General features: G+C 34.9%; 2 protein-coding genes across 16 annotated transcripts in view; one reads left to right on the top strand and one right to left on the bottom strand.

Moving 5' to 3' along the window:
• Positions 1-2,278: 2,278 nt before the first annotated feature.
• LOC119598222 (cilia- and flagella-associated protein 251-like) lies at positions 2,279-4,206 on the bottom strand (the record flags this gene model as incomplete). The annotated part of the gene is given in 2 exon segments (XM_037947862.1): positions 2,279-3,219; positions 4,016-4,206. Coding segments are annotated over 2 exon segments (987 nt in total), but the record flags the coding sequence as incomplete, so codon positions are not given.
• Positions 4,207-8,712: 4,506 nt separating this feature from the next.
• LOC119598218 (MOG interacting and ectopic P-granules protein 1-like) overlaps positions 8,713-16,776 on the top strand; it is a 28,491-nt gene continuing 20,427 nt past the window's right edge. For 8 of the 15 annotated variants that reach the window (XM_037947860.1, XM_037947854.1, XM_037947852.1 and 5 more), the window contains exons 1-2: positions 10,113-10,519; positions 16,319-16,600. In XM_037947860.1, coding sequence (XP_037803788.1) covers positions 10,256-10,519; positions 16,319-16,600 — 546 coding nt within the window. In that variant the 5' untranslated portion in view covers positions 10,113-10,255. Of the gene's footprint in view, positions 8,922-9,717; positions 10,520-16,318; positions 16,601-16,776 lie in introns of those variants that run through there. The other 7 variants (XM_037947861.1, XM_037947857.1, XM_037947855.1 and 4 more) reach the window with 3 other exon arrangements.

Genomic DNA, 16,776 nt, shown 5'->3' with positions numbered 1-16,776 from the left:
GGCAAACTATTACTCATTACACCATAACAGGTGACTCACCTCCCCACCCCCTTCCCTCTCCTACTTGACTCATACACCATTAACTAGCACACTACTTCTCACTACTTTACACAAAACATTTTTTATATTATTATATTTCCTCCTCCTCTTCCACACAAGTGTTCTGTGCTAAATGAAGTACAGTGCAACCAAACTCACAAAACTCCTTGATAAGTGATGAAAATTAGTAATCATTTTGACAATTTGGTAAAATTGTAAAAGCCAAAGTAAGATCAGTAAGAAGAATAAGAAAAAAAAAAAAAATAATAATAATAATAACTTCTATAATGTAAGAATGATTAAGAAAACAATAACTACCATGTCAAGCAACAAGTGTACATGATAACATCTTATACCAATGTATAATAAATGGATGGCAATGTACCAGTGTTACTTTTGGACACACTTATTCAATTCCACTTAGCTATCTGCTAATCTATTTCTACTTCTATCATTCTAAGACTAACTATTATATCCCCAGGTCATATACTTAACTAATGATGTAAAAAAAAAAAAAAAAAAAAAAAAGACTGAGTTTAAGCCTAAGCAGCAAGTTTACCAAAAGATTGCAATTTTCACTTCTGCAATGCATGGCTGAATCTGGGCCCCTTTGTTGGTGATGCTAATTGTACAAATAGTGAAAATAATACTGTAACTGGGCAGATGAGGTCAAAACTAATAAGAATAACACTGATGAACAAGGTGACTACTAACTTTATGGTTGCTTTTATCATAAACAAACACTAATGATACAACCACTATTAATAATTGTCTACTTTATGACTGATCTTAATAATAATAGTAATAATAATAGTAATAATAATAATAATAATAATAATAATAATAATAATAATAATAATAACAACAATAACCATAACAACAACAACAACAACAACAGTAAAAGTAAAATAACATTAACAAGAAGAACAACAATAATAATACTTATAATTATAATAATAACAACAAAACTAATTTTTAAAAATTCAAATATGTTGTAAAATCTGTCTTAATTTTTTTTTTTTTTTTTTTTTTTTTTTTTAGACTTAAAATTATGATAAAAATTTAACTATAATCATAATAACAATCATAACCAAAGAAGCCTAACTAACCGAGAAAAAAACAAACATTTTGAGATCATCATTAAAGGAATATAGAAAGAGAATGAGAACTATGATGATGATGATGATGACTCTAACAACCCGAGGACTGTAATTACTGATGAAATGCAGTAATTGGGTCATGGTAATGGTAGTGATTAAGATAACAATGATAACTACTATGATAATACTCCTAAAAATATATATAAATAGATCTAATATCAATAGTTTCAGCATAACAATAACAAAAATAATAACAAATTTTAAACAATACTGATAAGCAATAACAAATAAATAATGATAGGAAAACTGTTCTTAGCAACAATAACAGCACGAAACACAATAAACAAATAACTACACATACAACAAATGAAATAACATCAACAATTAGTATGAATATGAACTTTAAAAACACCACCCCACTGACAATACTAAAAGCAACAAGAAACAGGTCCCACACATTTCCAGAAATGACAAAAAAGTTTATTTGCCCATGATTAAATTTAGACTTTGAAAGTTACAAAGTTCCGGGGCTTGCCTCCTCAGAACATCAAGGCCGAATGAAAGATAAACAGCAAATGTCTCCGTGATTGAGTTATGATTATCGACTGTTGATGTCGTTTTGTCAGAGACGCGCGAGGTATAAATAGTAGTTCCGTGTGCAAATATAAACTTGGATGTACACATACAGAAGTGGATAAAGAAACAGAGAGACACATACGCATTTATGAATACTGAAAAGGCTCATCCAAATAACCGATTCTTCAATCTGACCCGCACTCACACTCACCCAACCCAGCCGAGTCATTCTCAGCCCATTCACTCAACTCTCCCCCTCACTTTGCTCTCACAACTCACACAGTCGACTCATTAACACAGGTACTTTAATAAAGGCTTTCTGTAACTTTCCTTAGACAGTTCCTCTAACCCCTTTGGCTAATGAACTTTGTAGCGGAGTGAATAATTAACTCATCCTACCAAATTTCTTGACCCTTAAAATCAACTCCCCCCTTCACTCTTCCTAACCCCCTTTCCAACCAAAGACGAAAAACAAATACAAAATAAAAACATTATCAATGACAATGGCAATAATAACAATAATAATAATGATAATAATAATAATAGAAACTTTGTCTTCTTACCTCCTTCTTGTCCTTCTGTTGGGCCTTCTTGACATCGGCGTCGCTGATAGCGAGGGGATCGCTCTCTTCGATCATCTCAATGTCGCTGCTGTCATCCTTGATCACCTCCTCGGTGATCTTGACATCGTCGTCGTCCTCCGTGTACTTCTTGGGGGTCTTGCGGACTCGCAGTTGCCGGGTGGCCAGCGGCTCCTCCTTCACCTCTTCCACCTCCTTGGAAATCTTGTCCTTCTTGGCATCCTTCTTGCCGGCGACATCTTTGGCATTCTCCTTGTTGCTACTACTAACGCCCCCGCCACCCCCACCACCCCCGCTGTCACTTTTGCTGGGTTCTTTCTTCTTGTCCGCACTCGCATCACTCTTTCCCTCTCCCTTCTCCTTCTCCTTCTCCTCCTCCTCCTGCTCCCCCTCTTTCTCTTTCTTGTCCTTGTCTGCCGACTTTTCCTCGGCTTTGTCTTTGCTCACCTCACTGTCTCTGTCCACCTCCATGGCCTCCTCCTCCTTGCCATCCTTCTCACTCTTCTTCGTCATCTGCCCCTCCCCACCCTCTTTCTTATCTTCCTTCTGTGACTCTTTCTTCCCTTCACTCTCTTCCACCTCTCTCTTTCCATCAGCCTCTTTGGTCTGTCCTTCCTCTCTCTTCTCCTCCTTCACCACCTCCTCCTCCTCCTCCCCCTTTTTATCTACCTCCATCTTCTCCTCCTCCTCCACTTTCTTCTCCTTTTCTCTCTCCCCCTCTTTCTTTTCCTTATCATCCTCCATCTCCTCCATGTGATCGTTTACTTTACTGTCCCCATTTTGTTCCACTTCATTCACTGTTTCTTCATCCTTTGCCACGTCTCCATTTATCTGCGGCTTCTCAGAGTCCCCGTTCTGCAATCTGACCTCCGTCTCCTGTTCCACTTCCTTCACGCCGTTTATCGCCTTTACTTTTTCGCCTTCTGTTGTGGAAGATAACATGGAATTAAAGAAAGAAAGAGAAAGGGAGAGAAAACAAAAGGGGGAGAGAGGAATCTACAAAAGTTAAGCTATTCACTTCCTATTTTTTTCTATTTCTTACATTAACTTTTTCTAGTTACTGAATTTATTTCCGAGCATTTCCTGATTATCAATTTATAAACATTTCCTCTTAACTTTGGCAATGATACACTCAACAGGTCTGCAATGATTGGCTGAATGCAACTTGTTCAAATAACAGTGTTTTTTCAAATACCTGACATTATAAACAACCTGTCATTTATCAAATAAGTATCATCATCACCAGCCTGTCAAACTGTCACCAATCATCACCAATCTGTCAAGGGCATCTTTGTTTTGATAAAGAAAAGAAAGAAAAGAAGATAAAAAAAAAAATATATATATATATAGTGAAGTTTCTTATAACTTATTACAATTAATATTCCATAGTTCCTGATTTGTATACTTCTAGCTCAACATCATAGTAACAAGAAAATATTTGTAATATGAAGAGCTTCAGAAACAATTCTTTTATCATAAACACTACTTTTCATCCCTACAGTGAATAAAACTTTACACAGACCATGATGCCTAATAGCTAGAGCAACTAAAACAAGAAGAAAAATGACTGTTACCGTTATAGGTATTAATCAATCATACCTAATGGATTACACTGTTACCTCCCAAACTCTCAGCTGACACATGTAAACAAACCTCTCCTGCCAGTCTGAGTGAAGACTGGTAAGAACGAGTGACCAAGGGGCCTGCAGAACAACATACCTACGGTAGCGGCGTCCACTCCCGCAGTTGCCTCGCTCTCTGACATTTTGGCAGTTTCTCAGCCTGAAAATCGTGGCAGGTTAGATCTTGAATCACATGAATAAAACTTTGGTAAAATATGTAGAAAAGAAATATTCTTATACTAGAAAAGGTGAAAACTTGGATTCCTGGTAATACTAATCAAATTAATTTCTGAAAGTCACAATGGGTGACTTCAGTCCAATCACTTTTGTGAACATAAAGACGTTTCTATTTTGTATATCTATGCAACAGGCAATCCAACTGAAAAATAAAACATCCAACAACCACATAATGACATCCGCATATCCAGGCCTACAATAATAATCATCCGTGTAGGCCTGTACGTGGAAGGAGGCTTGCTGGCAGCACACCAAAATTTATCCAAAACAATCCCCCTTATTTTTCTTATCTGCGATTAGGACACATTTCGCGTTGTTCCCTTTCCCTTCTCAATGCGTTCACTTTTCAAAAACCACACTGAGGGCCTTCCTAGCACCCTGGAAACCCTGATGCTGTGCCACGGTTCATGCGAAACTCCTGAAACGTCTCTGCTGTGCGTGCACTGGCTACTTTTCACATAAAAACACAAATCCAAAGGATAGTTTCTACACCTCTCTTGGTACATAGGTCTTCCATATCAATTTGCTTGAATTTTCCACATCACTTTTTTTTTTTTTTTTCTCTTTTGTCCACTTTCGGCCACTTTTTGACACATTTGCAGTATGTAAACAATTATCTAAATGTTTTTATTACAAGCTTTTGTAAAGTAGTATTTACAAAATCATTTCAGTTCTGACCCTAACGTAGCACTGTCTCACACGCCGAACAATATAATCTAACGATAAACACCCTTTCGTACTCTGCACTACACCACTGGCGGCAGTAACCAAGTGGAATCTGCACAACAATATGGACGAATAAATCACGGTTCAGTCCGACTGCCAGCTTCCTTGACATCCGTCTTCAGGTTTGAAATAATAACACAGTCTACTTCACTTGCTTGTTTGTATAAACGTCTGAACAGCTTTCACATTCACTGCAAACATTTAATTGTGCCCTGTGCATCTGCGGAGGCTCTTGCCACATCTCCCAACCCCTGGGCCCAAACGAGCTTGGGCTTTCTGAGGACCAATTTATTTACCTCTTCACTTGTTCACTTTCTATCAAACACACACACACACACACACACACACACACACACTGTGTATATCTGTATGTATGTATGTATATATACATGTATGTTTATATACATGTATGTGTATATATATATGTATGTATGTATGAGTGTATGTATGCATGTATGTACGTTTGTATGCATGCATGCATGTTTTAACATAGATGCATATTACATATATGCATATATACCTACATATATATATATATATATATATATATATATATATATATATATATATATATATATATATATAAGAAAACAAACAAACACAGTAACATACAGACACAGACACATGAGTATAAGCTTATATACACACACAAACAATTATGTATACATGTATGCATATACACACATGTATACATATATAGATACATTTACATATATGTACACATATACATTTTCATATATGTACACATATACAAACACATATATACACATACACATGTATATATACTATACATATATCATACTTATATTAAATTTTATACATACATATTTTATGTATAAATATATAAATATACATAAACATGTATATATATATATATATATATATTATATATATATATATATATATATATATATATATATATATATATATATATATATATGAATTACAATCCAATATTTATAAACATACATCCTCTACCCATAATCAAATAAATAAATAAATTTAATATATATATTATACACATGTGTGTGCGTGTGTGTTTGTGCGCGCCCGTGTGTGTGTGTGTGTGTGTGTGTGTGTGTGTGTGTGTGTGTGTGTGTGTGTGTGTGTGTGTGTGTATGTGTGTGTGTGTGCGTGTGTTTGTGTGTGTGTGTGTGTGTGTGTGTACGTACGTACTACATGAATGTAGGCCTATTTGTAACTCATACAAACAAGGAATTAAACAAACACAAACATACATATACTAGCATATAGCAATTACATATACATATGTAATATGTATATGTAATTGCTATATGCTAGTATATGTCTGTTTGTGTTTGTTTATTTAATTGATTGTTTGAGTTACAAATAGGCCTACATACATGTAGTACGTGTACACACACACACACACACACACACACACACACACACACACACACACACACACACACACACACACACACACACACACACACACACACACACACACACACACACAGTATGTATGTATATACATACATATTTATGTATATATACATATATATGTATATATATGTTTATACATTAATGTATATGTATTTGTACATGCAAATATATGTATATGTATATGTATATACACATACATAAATATACATATATACATACACAAATATATGTATTATTACATGTATATTTCTGTATATATATATATAATATTTATTATATTATATATATACATATAATATATTTATGTAAATACATATACATTAATGTTTTAAATAATATATCAAACATATATATTGTGTATGTATATAGTATATATGTATGTTATATACAAAACATTACTTATTGTGTAATACTATCTTTGTTATACATTTATACATGTATGTTATTAAATGTGTATGTTTGTATGTGTGTGTGTGTGTGTGTTGTGGGTGTGTGGGTGGTGTGTGTGTGTGGTGTGTTGTGGTGTACACGTACTACATGTATGTAGGCCTATTTGTAACTCAAACAATCAATTAAATAAACAAACACAAACAGACATATACTAGCATATAGCAATTACATATACATATTACATATGTATATGTAATTGCTATATGCTAGTATATGTATGTTTGTGTTTGTTTAATTCCTTGTTTGTATGAGTTACAAATAGGCCTACATTCATGTAGTACGTACGTAAAACACACACACACACACACACACAAACACACGCACACACACACACATACACACACACACACACACACACACACGGGCGCGCACAAACACACACGCACACACATGTGTATAATATATATATTAAATTTATTTATTTATTTGATTATGGGTAGAGGATGTATGTTTATAAATATTGGATTGTAATTCATATATATATATATATATATATATATATATATATATATATATATATATATATATATATATATATATATATATATATATACATGTTTATGTATATTTATATATTTATACATAAAATATGTATGTATAAATATATGTAAATGTATCTATATATGTATACATGTGTGTATATGCATACATGTATACATAATTGTTTGTGTGTGTATATAAGCTTATACTCATGTGTCTGTGTCTGTATGTTACTGTGTTTGTTTGTTTTCTTATATATATATATATATATATATATATATATTTTATATATATATATATATATATATATATATGTAGTATATATGATATATGTAATATGCATCTATGTTAAAACATGCATGCATGCATACAAACGTACATACATGCATACATACACTCATACATACATACATATATATATACACATACATGTATATAAACATACATGTATATATACATACATACATACAGATATACACAGTGTGTGTGTGTGTGTGTGTGTGTGTGTGTGTGTTTGATAGAAAGTGAACAAGTGAAGAGGTAAATAAATTGGTCCTCAGAAAGCCCAAGCTCGTTTGGGCCCAGGGGTTGGGAGATGTGGCAAGAGCCTCCGCAGATGCACAGGGCACAATTAAATGTTTGCAGTGAATGTGAAAGCTGTTCAGACGTTTATACAAACAAGCAAGTGAAGTAGACTGTGTTATTATTTCAAACCTGAAGACGGATGTCAAGGAAGCTGGCAGTCGGACTGAACCGTGATTTATTCGTCCATATTGTTGTGCAGATTCCACTTGGTTACTGCCGCCAGTGGTGTAGTGCAGAGTACGAAAGGGTGTTTATCGTTAGATTATATTGTTCGGCGTGTGAGACAGTGCTACGTTAGGGTCAGAACTGAAATGATTTTGTAAATACTACTTTACAAAAGCTTGTAATAAAAACATTTAGATAATTGTTTACATACTGCAAATGTGTCAAAAAGTGGCCGAAAGTGGACAAAAGAGAAAAAAAAAAAAAAAAGTGATGTGGAAAATTCAAGCAAATTGATATGGAAGACCTATGTACCAAGAGAGGTGTAGAAACTATCCTTTGGATTTGTGTTTTTATGTGAAAAGTAGCCAGTGCACGCACAGCAGAGACGTTTCAGGAGTTTCGCATGAACCGTGGCACAGCATCAGGGTTTCCAGGGTGCTAGGAAGGCCCTCAGTGTGGTTTTTGAAAAGTGAACGCATTGAGAAGGGAAAGGGAACAACGCGAAATGTGTCCTAATCGCAGATAAGAAAAATAAGGGGGATTGTTTTGGATAAACTTTGGTGTGCTGCCAGCAAGCCTCCTTCCACGTACAGGCCTACACGGATGATTATTATTGTAGGCCTGGATATGCGGATGTCATTATGTGGTTGTTGGATGTTTTATTTTTCAGTTGGATTGCCTGTTGCATAGATATACAAAATAGAAACGTCTTTATTGTTAACAAAAGTGATTGGACTGAAGTCACCCATTGTGACTTTCAGAAATTAATTTGATTAGTATTACCAGGAATCCAAGTTTTCACCTTTTCTAGTATAAGAATATTTCTTTTCTACATATTTTACCAAAGTTTTATTCATGTGATTCAAGATCTAACCTGCCACGATTTTCAGGCTGAGAAACTGCCAAAATGTCAGAGAGCGAGGCAACTGCGGGAGTGGACGCCGCTACCGTAGGTATGTTGTTCTGCAGGCCCCTTGGTCACTCGTTCTTACCAGTCTTCACTCAGACTGGCAGGAGAGGTTTGTTTACATGTGTCAGCTGAGAGTTTGGGAGGTAACAGTGTAATCCATTAGGTATGATTGATTAATACCTATAACGGTAACAGTCATTTTTCTTCTTGTTTTAGTTGCTCTAGCTATTAGGCATCATGGTCTGTGTAAAGTTTTATTCACTGTAGGGATGAAAAGTAGTGTTTATGATAAAAGAATTGTTTCTGAAGCTCTTCATATTACAAATATTTTCTTGTTACTATGATGTTGAGCTAGAAGTATACAAATCAGGAACTATGGAATATTAATTGTAATAAGTTATAAGAAACTTCACTATATATATATATATTTTTTTTTTTATCTTCTTTTCTTTCTTTTCTTTATCAAAACAAAGATGCCCTTGACAGATTGGTGATGATTGGTGACAGTTTGACAGGCTGGTGATGATGATACTTATTTGATAAATGACAGGTTGTTTATAATGTCAGGTATTTGAAAAAACACTGTTATTTGAACAAGTTGCATTCAGCCAATCATTGCAGACCTGTTGAGTGTATCATTGCCAAAGTTAAGAGGAAATGTTTATAAATTGATAATCAGGAAATGCTCGGAAATAAATTCAGTAACTAGAAAAAGTTAATGTAAGAAATAGAAAAAAATAGGAAGTGAATAGCTTAACTTTTGTAGATTCCTCTCTCCCCCTTTTGTTTTCTCTCCCTTTCTCTTTCTTTCTTTAATTCCATGTTATCTTCCACAACAGAAGGCGAAAAAGTAAAGGCGATAAACGGCGTGAAGGAAGTGGAACAGGAGACGGAGGTCAGATTGCAGAACGGGGACTCTGAGAAGCCGCAGATAAATGGAGACGTGGCAAAGGATGAAGAAACAGTGAATGAAGTGGAACAAAATGGGGACAGTAAAGTAAACGATCACATGGAGGAGATGGAGGATGATAAGGAAAAGAAAGAGGGGGAGAGAGAAAAGGAGAAGAAAGTGGAGGAGGAGGAGAAGATGGAGGTAGATAAAAAGGGGGAGGAGGAGGAGGAGGTGGTGAAGGAGGAGAAGAGAGAGGAAGGACAGACCAAAGAGGCTGATGGAAAGAGAGAGGTGGGAAGAGAGTGAAGGGAAGAAAGAGTCACAGAAGGGAAAATAAGAAAGAGGGTGAGCAGGAGGAGGAGGAGAAGGAGAAGGAGAAGGGAGAGGGAAAGAGTGATGCGAGTGCGGACAAGAAGAAAGAACCCAGCAAAAGTGACAGCGGGGGTGGTGGGGGTGGCGGGGCGTTAGTAGTAGCAACAAGGAGAATGCCAAGATGTCGCCGGCAGAAGGATGCCAAGAAGGACAAGATTTCCAAGGAGGTGGAAGAGGTGAAGGAGGAGCCGCTGGCCACCCGGCAACTGCGAGTCCGCAAGACCCCCAAGAAGTACACGGAGGACGACGACGATGTCAAGATCACCGAGGAGGTGATCAAGGATGACAGCAGCGACATTGAGATGATCGAAGAGAGCGATCCCCTCGCTATCAGCGACGCCGATGTCAAGAAGGCCCAACAGAAGGACAAGAAGGAGGTAAGAAGACAAAGTTTCTATTATTATTATTATCATTATTATTATTGTTATTATTGCCATTGTCATGGAAGAGTGAAGGGGGAGTTGATTTTAAGGGTCAAGAAATTTGGTAGGATGAGTTAATTATTCACTCCGCTACAAAGTTCATTAGCCAAAGGGGTTAGAGGAACTGTCTAAGGAAAGTTACAGAAAGCCTTTATTAAAGTACCTGTGTTAATGAGTCGACTGTGTGAGTTGTGAGAGCAAAGTGAGGGGGAGAGTTGAGTGAATGGGCTGAGAATGACTCGGCTGGGTTGGGTGAGTGTGAGTGCGGGTCAGATTGAAGAATCGGTTATTTGGATGAGCCTTTTCAGTATTCATAAATGCGTATGTGTCTCTCTGTTTCTTTATCCACTTCTGTATGTGTACATCCAAGTTTATATTTGCACACGGAACTACTATTTATACCTCGCGCGTCTCTGACAAAACGACATCAACAGTCGATAATCATAACTCAATCACGGAGACATTTGCTGTTTATCTTTCATTCGGCCTTGATGTTCTGAGGAGGCAAGCCCCGGAACTTTGTAACTTTCAAAGTCTAAATTTAATCATGGGCAAATAAACTTTTTTGTCATTTCTGGAAATGTGTGGGACCTGTTTCTTGTTGCTTTTAGTATTGTCAGTGGGGTGGTGTTTTTAAAGTTCATATTCATACTAATTGTTGATGTTATTTCATTTGTTGTATGTGTAGTTATTTGTTTATTGTGTTTCGTGCTGTTATTGTTACTGTTTATAATTGTATTATGATTCCTGTTCTTGTTGCTGTTGATTTTATCATCCATTATCATTTTCATTGTTGTTATTGTCATAATAGTTATTACTGTCATTGACATTTTTACTATCAAGTAATAGTTGCTTATTATTGTTGCTAAGAACAGTTTTCCTATCATTATTTATTTGTTATTGCTTATCAGTATTGTTACAATTGTTATTATTTTTGTTATTGTTATGCTGAAACTATTGATATTAGATCTATTTATATATATTTTTAGGAGTATTATCATAGTAGTTATCATTGTTATCTTAATCACTACCATTACCATGACCCAATTACTGCATTTCATCAGTAATTACAGTCCTCGGGTTGTTAGAGTCATCATCATCATCATCATAGTTCTCATTCTCTTTCTATATTCCTTTAATGATGATCTCAAAATGTTTGTTTTTTTCTCGGTTAGTTAGGCTTCTTTGGTTATGATTGTTATTATGATTATAGTTAATTGTTATCATAATTTTAAGTCTAAAAAAAAAAAAAAAAAAAAAAAAAAAATTAAGACAGATTTTACAACATATTTGAATTTATAAAATTAGTTTTGTTGTTATTATTATAATTATAAGTATTATTATTGTTGTTCTTCTTGTTAATGTTATTTTACTTTTACTGTTGTTGTTGTTGTTGTTGTTATGGTTATTGTTGTTATTATTATTATTATTATTATTATTATTATTATTATTATTATTATTACTATTATTATTACTATTATTATTAAGATCAGTCATAAAGTAGACAATTATTAATAGTGGTTGTATCATTAGTGTTTGTTTATGATAAAAGCAACCATAAAGTTAGTAGTCACCTTGTTCATCAGTGTTATTCTTATTAGTTTTGACCTCATCTGCCCCAGTTACAGTATTATTTTCACTATTTGTACAATTAGCATCACCAACAAGGGCCTAGATTCAGCCATGCATTGCAGAAGTGAAAATTGCAATCTTTTGGTAAACTTGCTGCTTAGGCTTAAACTCAGTCTTTTTTTTTTTTTTTTTTTTTTTTTACATCATTAGTTAAGTATATGACCTGGGCATATAATAGTTAGTCTTAGAATGATAGAAGTAGAAATAGATTAGCAGATAGCTAAGTGGAATTGAATAAGTGTGTCCAAAAGTAACACTGGTACATTGCCATCCATTTATTATACATTGGTATAAGATGTTATCATGTACACTTGTTGCTTGACATGGTAGTTATTTGTTTTTCTTAATCATTCTTACATTATAGAAGTTATTATTATTATTATTTTTTTTTTTTTTCTTATTCTTCCTACTGATCTTACTTTGGCTTTTACAATTTTTACCAAATTGTCAAAATGATTACTAATTTTCATCACTTATCAAGGAGTTTTGTGAGTTTGGTTGCACTGTACTTCATTTAGCACAGAACACTTGTGTGGAAGAGGAGGAGGAAAATAATAATAATAATAAAAAAATGTTTTGTGTAAAGTAGTGAGAATGTAGTGTGCTAGTTAATGGGTGTATGAGTCACAGGTAGGAGAGGGGAAGGGGGTGGGGGAGGTGATGTCACCGTGTGTAATAGCGCTTAGTATGAATGAGGGATAATAGTTTTGTGGCAAATAATGTATTGCTCGATATGGAATTTGTGGTGTATGTGAAGCAGTGGGGTAAATATGTTTCGCTTAAGTTTCGTTGGTGGGTATGAAGTATGAAATCGCCTTGCTCTGTTTTTTGTTTACATCAGCTGTTTTCTGGTACTATTGTTCAGTGCTTCTCTTCCTTTCTTGAATTGCCAAACTGATTTCAATTGTAAATAAGCAATGATTATAGATAATCAAAGAATATCACCAAATACCCCTGTTGAACTTGACACAGCTCATGAGAACCTGCCCTGTAGCCTTTATTATATATTTATTTGTTGAAAGTTTGTTTGAAGTTCAGATGATTTTTTAAACCACAGTAAAAGGAACTGTATGATATTTATTCTTGCCTTTATCAAGGGAGGATTTGATATTGACAGGATAGTTCCTACATATGTAAATGAGCTGAGAGTAATATATTGTAGTTTTATGTGAGAAGGCATTCAAAGAAATGTCTTGTTTATGTCTGAATGATGCATTTGCATAGGGAAAGGCATTGGGGTTGTTTTTGTGTTTGATCAGCTGGTCAGTCAGCTGATGGAAGGCGTCCCAGGGGTGTTTTTGGTCTTTGGTAATTCTTTGAAGGTTTGGGAACTGATTTTTTATGATTAAAAACACATTGATGTATGATGGGTGTTGTTTCACTCTGTCTTCCTTCAAAAATGATTGTTAATATGTTTACAAGGAAATGAAATGTGAAATGAAAAGGACATATTTCCATCAATGAAAAATAGTCAGAACCTTGATGATGATGATTGATGGTGATGACCTCTGGTTTAGGTGAAAGTGAAAATAGCTTTTATATGCAATGGTAATTGTATAAGTTCTGACAAATGAAACAAAAAAGCCAAAACACAATTTAGACATACTGTTCATGAATTGTTTTTTGCTGTCCAGGTGTGAGACGTTTTTAAGGGGAAATTTTTAGTTTTCTGAAGTCTGAAATGATGTGCTTTACAAGAGCTTGATATGTAGATTCAATTTTTTTTTTCATTGTTTTATTTTTTCAATCATTATTTATATATAGTTTTACTGAAAATATTGTCTGCTTAGTGGAGTTTTCTTGCCTTTTATCAAAAGATAGATTGTTTTGCCATTTTTCATCATGCTTTTGTTATTTATCATTATCATTATTAGTGTTGGTGTTTTGGTATTGTTATCATTATCATTATTACACTTTTTGCTGTTTTTATAGTTAATATTGTTATCAGTACTATTGTTACTGTTTAAAATGTGATGGATAGCCAAATAATTACCTACAGTATCCTTATAAGCAACATTTTTTTGTGGCATGAAGGAAAAAGAAAGTGAAAATGCATTTATGGAAGTGGTTTCTGATTGTTCCTAAATGGCATTTCCACTACTTGTCAGTACATGTTATGTGGGAGTGTTCCTAGGGTCATGTTTAGCACATGTAGCACAAGGTTTAACGTTGTGGCTCTTGATTTTGTCTGCATCAAGTATATTGAATGGTGCCGTCTGTAATATGGATGATATGAGTGTTGTATGAGATAGAGGACTCACAAATAATAGTTAAGTGTCTAAACAGAGCATGGCATAACTATTAGGGTTTTTTGAAAATGACAGGGAGGCAAAAGCTAAGACCTTTCATGTATGTGTGTGTTTGCATATAACCAGCATTGTGTGTGAAGTGGATTCCAAGAATGATTAAAAGATTTGATATGGGTATTTTCTAAAGTAGGTCACTATTAAATAATTTCATGTTAAAGTATGTCACCCTTCAGCTTCCCTTTAAATAAGAACATTGTACTGTGTTTTATCCTGCAACACCGTATTTATATTTGAAACATGTACAAATCAGTATCATGAATGTTTCTATGCAGTTACTGTGATTTTGGTCTGAAGTTTCCATGCCTTAGGATATGGTAGCTTTCTCACTCTTTTATTTGTTTATTTTATTCCATAATTTCAGTTTTTGTTTACCTTTGGAAATAGAGCAACTTAATAGAGCGTAAGACCTCCTGGTGATGTGTCAGAGTTATGTAAATGAGGGTTCTATAAACTTGATTTATTTAACTCTTTCATAGGATGATCTCGGATATATTTTGACTTAATTTGTTTATAGAGAGAGCAGGATTTAGTAAATGTTTCACCCTTACTTTCCCTAATATGAATTTTAAGGGCTGATGCTGTTCTGTATAAGATTTTGGCATTTTATTTGAATCTAGAAAGGAAGCTGCATACCCCTTGCCTTAAAAAAAATAGGATAAGAGATAAATTTAGAATATGCATCTAGTAGGTTTATAAAGTCAGACACAAATGATAACAGCAAAATTTTGTTTATTTTTATGACACTAGAATATCTACTTTTGCCATTTTGTTCTCTATAGTTTGTTTACATGATATGTGAGCAGACAATAAGATTTGGTATTGTAGGTAGTGATAGAGGTTGAGAATTAAACCATTGCTGCTCTAAATATTGTGTATATGATGGTAATCTTCATGCGTGTTTGGGTGAGTGTGTGGGTGTATTGTAGAGTGGTGGGGATGAGGATGGGTGTGTGTGTAGAAGATAGTTTGTATATCTTTTCATTATCATTGTTATTAATAAGTAGGTATACTTTTTTTTTTTTGGGGGGGGGGGTTGTTTAAAGATTTTTTGTTTTTATCAATGGAATCATCATTTTATTTATTCATTTATTTCTCATGTCATCTTTCATATTTGCATATTAGACAAAATGTTAATGGACTTGTGCATTTGGCTAACATGAATTTACACTTTTTTCATCAATGAACATAGAAATTACACATTCTTTGTATGTGGGGTGGATTATGTAAACCTAGATTTAGATAATTTCCCTATTTTTATATCTCTGCTTATTGTTACTCTGCTAGTTAGCATTGTCATGTTTTTGTAAGTGTTTTATTCATTTTTCATTCATGGAAAGATTACTGTAGGTTTACACCATCACAAAAGGAAAGTCTATTTGTGGAGCTATGAGTCCCTCTGCGTCCGCTCCTGAGATTGAAATTAATGTTCAGCTTTGGACCGTTGGACATGGGGGAATTTTAGGTGGGGGTGGGGTGGGGGGTTGCTCTTGTTATTGTTGCTTTTATTGATGTTTTCTCTTGACGTGTCATTCTTTATCGTAACAGACTTTGAATTAATATTGACTGTTTCCAATTGGGAATTTATGGCTTAGGCTAAGTGAAAAAATATATATGTATTGTATTTAACATGACAAACCTAATTTTAAGGATTAAGTTTTGCTGAGTTTTTGATGAATTTTTAATGTTCTGTAGCTATTTATACTGGAGTTGCCTTCATGAGAATACTGACAATTACTTTTTTATTTGACCTGATATTGACAGAATGATTGGCTTTATGATTCCCCATTAACACGGACATATGTTTCAAACACAGACTCTCCACGGACGTGACAATAAAGCCTCGCCTCCCTCCCTGCAGGTCAAGAAGGACCCCAACGTAATCATCATCGACACCAATACTCTGCTGAAGAACCAGGGTAACCTGGCGGCCGCCGTGGCCCAGTCCACGAGCACGCCGGTGTCCACTGTGACCCAGACCTCGTCTCCCCACACCCCCACAGTGTCCAATGTCAATATCCAGACGGCCATTCAGGCCATCACTGGGGGGGTGCCGGCACAGGGCTTGCAGTCGGCCTACATCACGGCCCTCCAGCAGGTCAGTGCATAGCCAGGCTGGGTTGGTCACTCAGCCCGTCTGGGATGGCGTTTGGGTGTGTGGATGCTGTGTGTGTAGGTGATAAGACATGCATATACACTGAGATGCACACAATTACAACAAACATGTTTACAAGGACATACACAGATGTAATGTGTGTACATACTCCTTCACAC

This window comes from Penaeus monodon, chromosome 41 (assembly GCF_015228065.2).
Source record: "Penaeus monodon isolate SGIC_2016 chromosome 41, NSTDA_Pmon_1, whole genome shotgun sequence".
In the NCBI taxonomy this organism is placed as follows: domain Eukaryota; kingdom Metazoa; phylum Arthropoda; class Malacostraca; order Decapoda; family Penaeidae; genus Penaeus; species Penaeus monodon.
The sequence above is the reverse complement of the archived record's forward strand: the minus strand, read 5'-3'. Positions and strand labels throughout refer to the sequence as shown.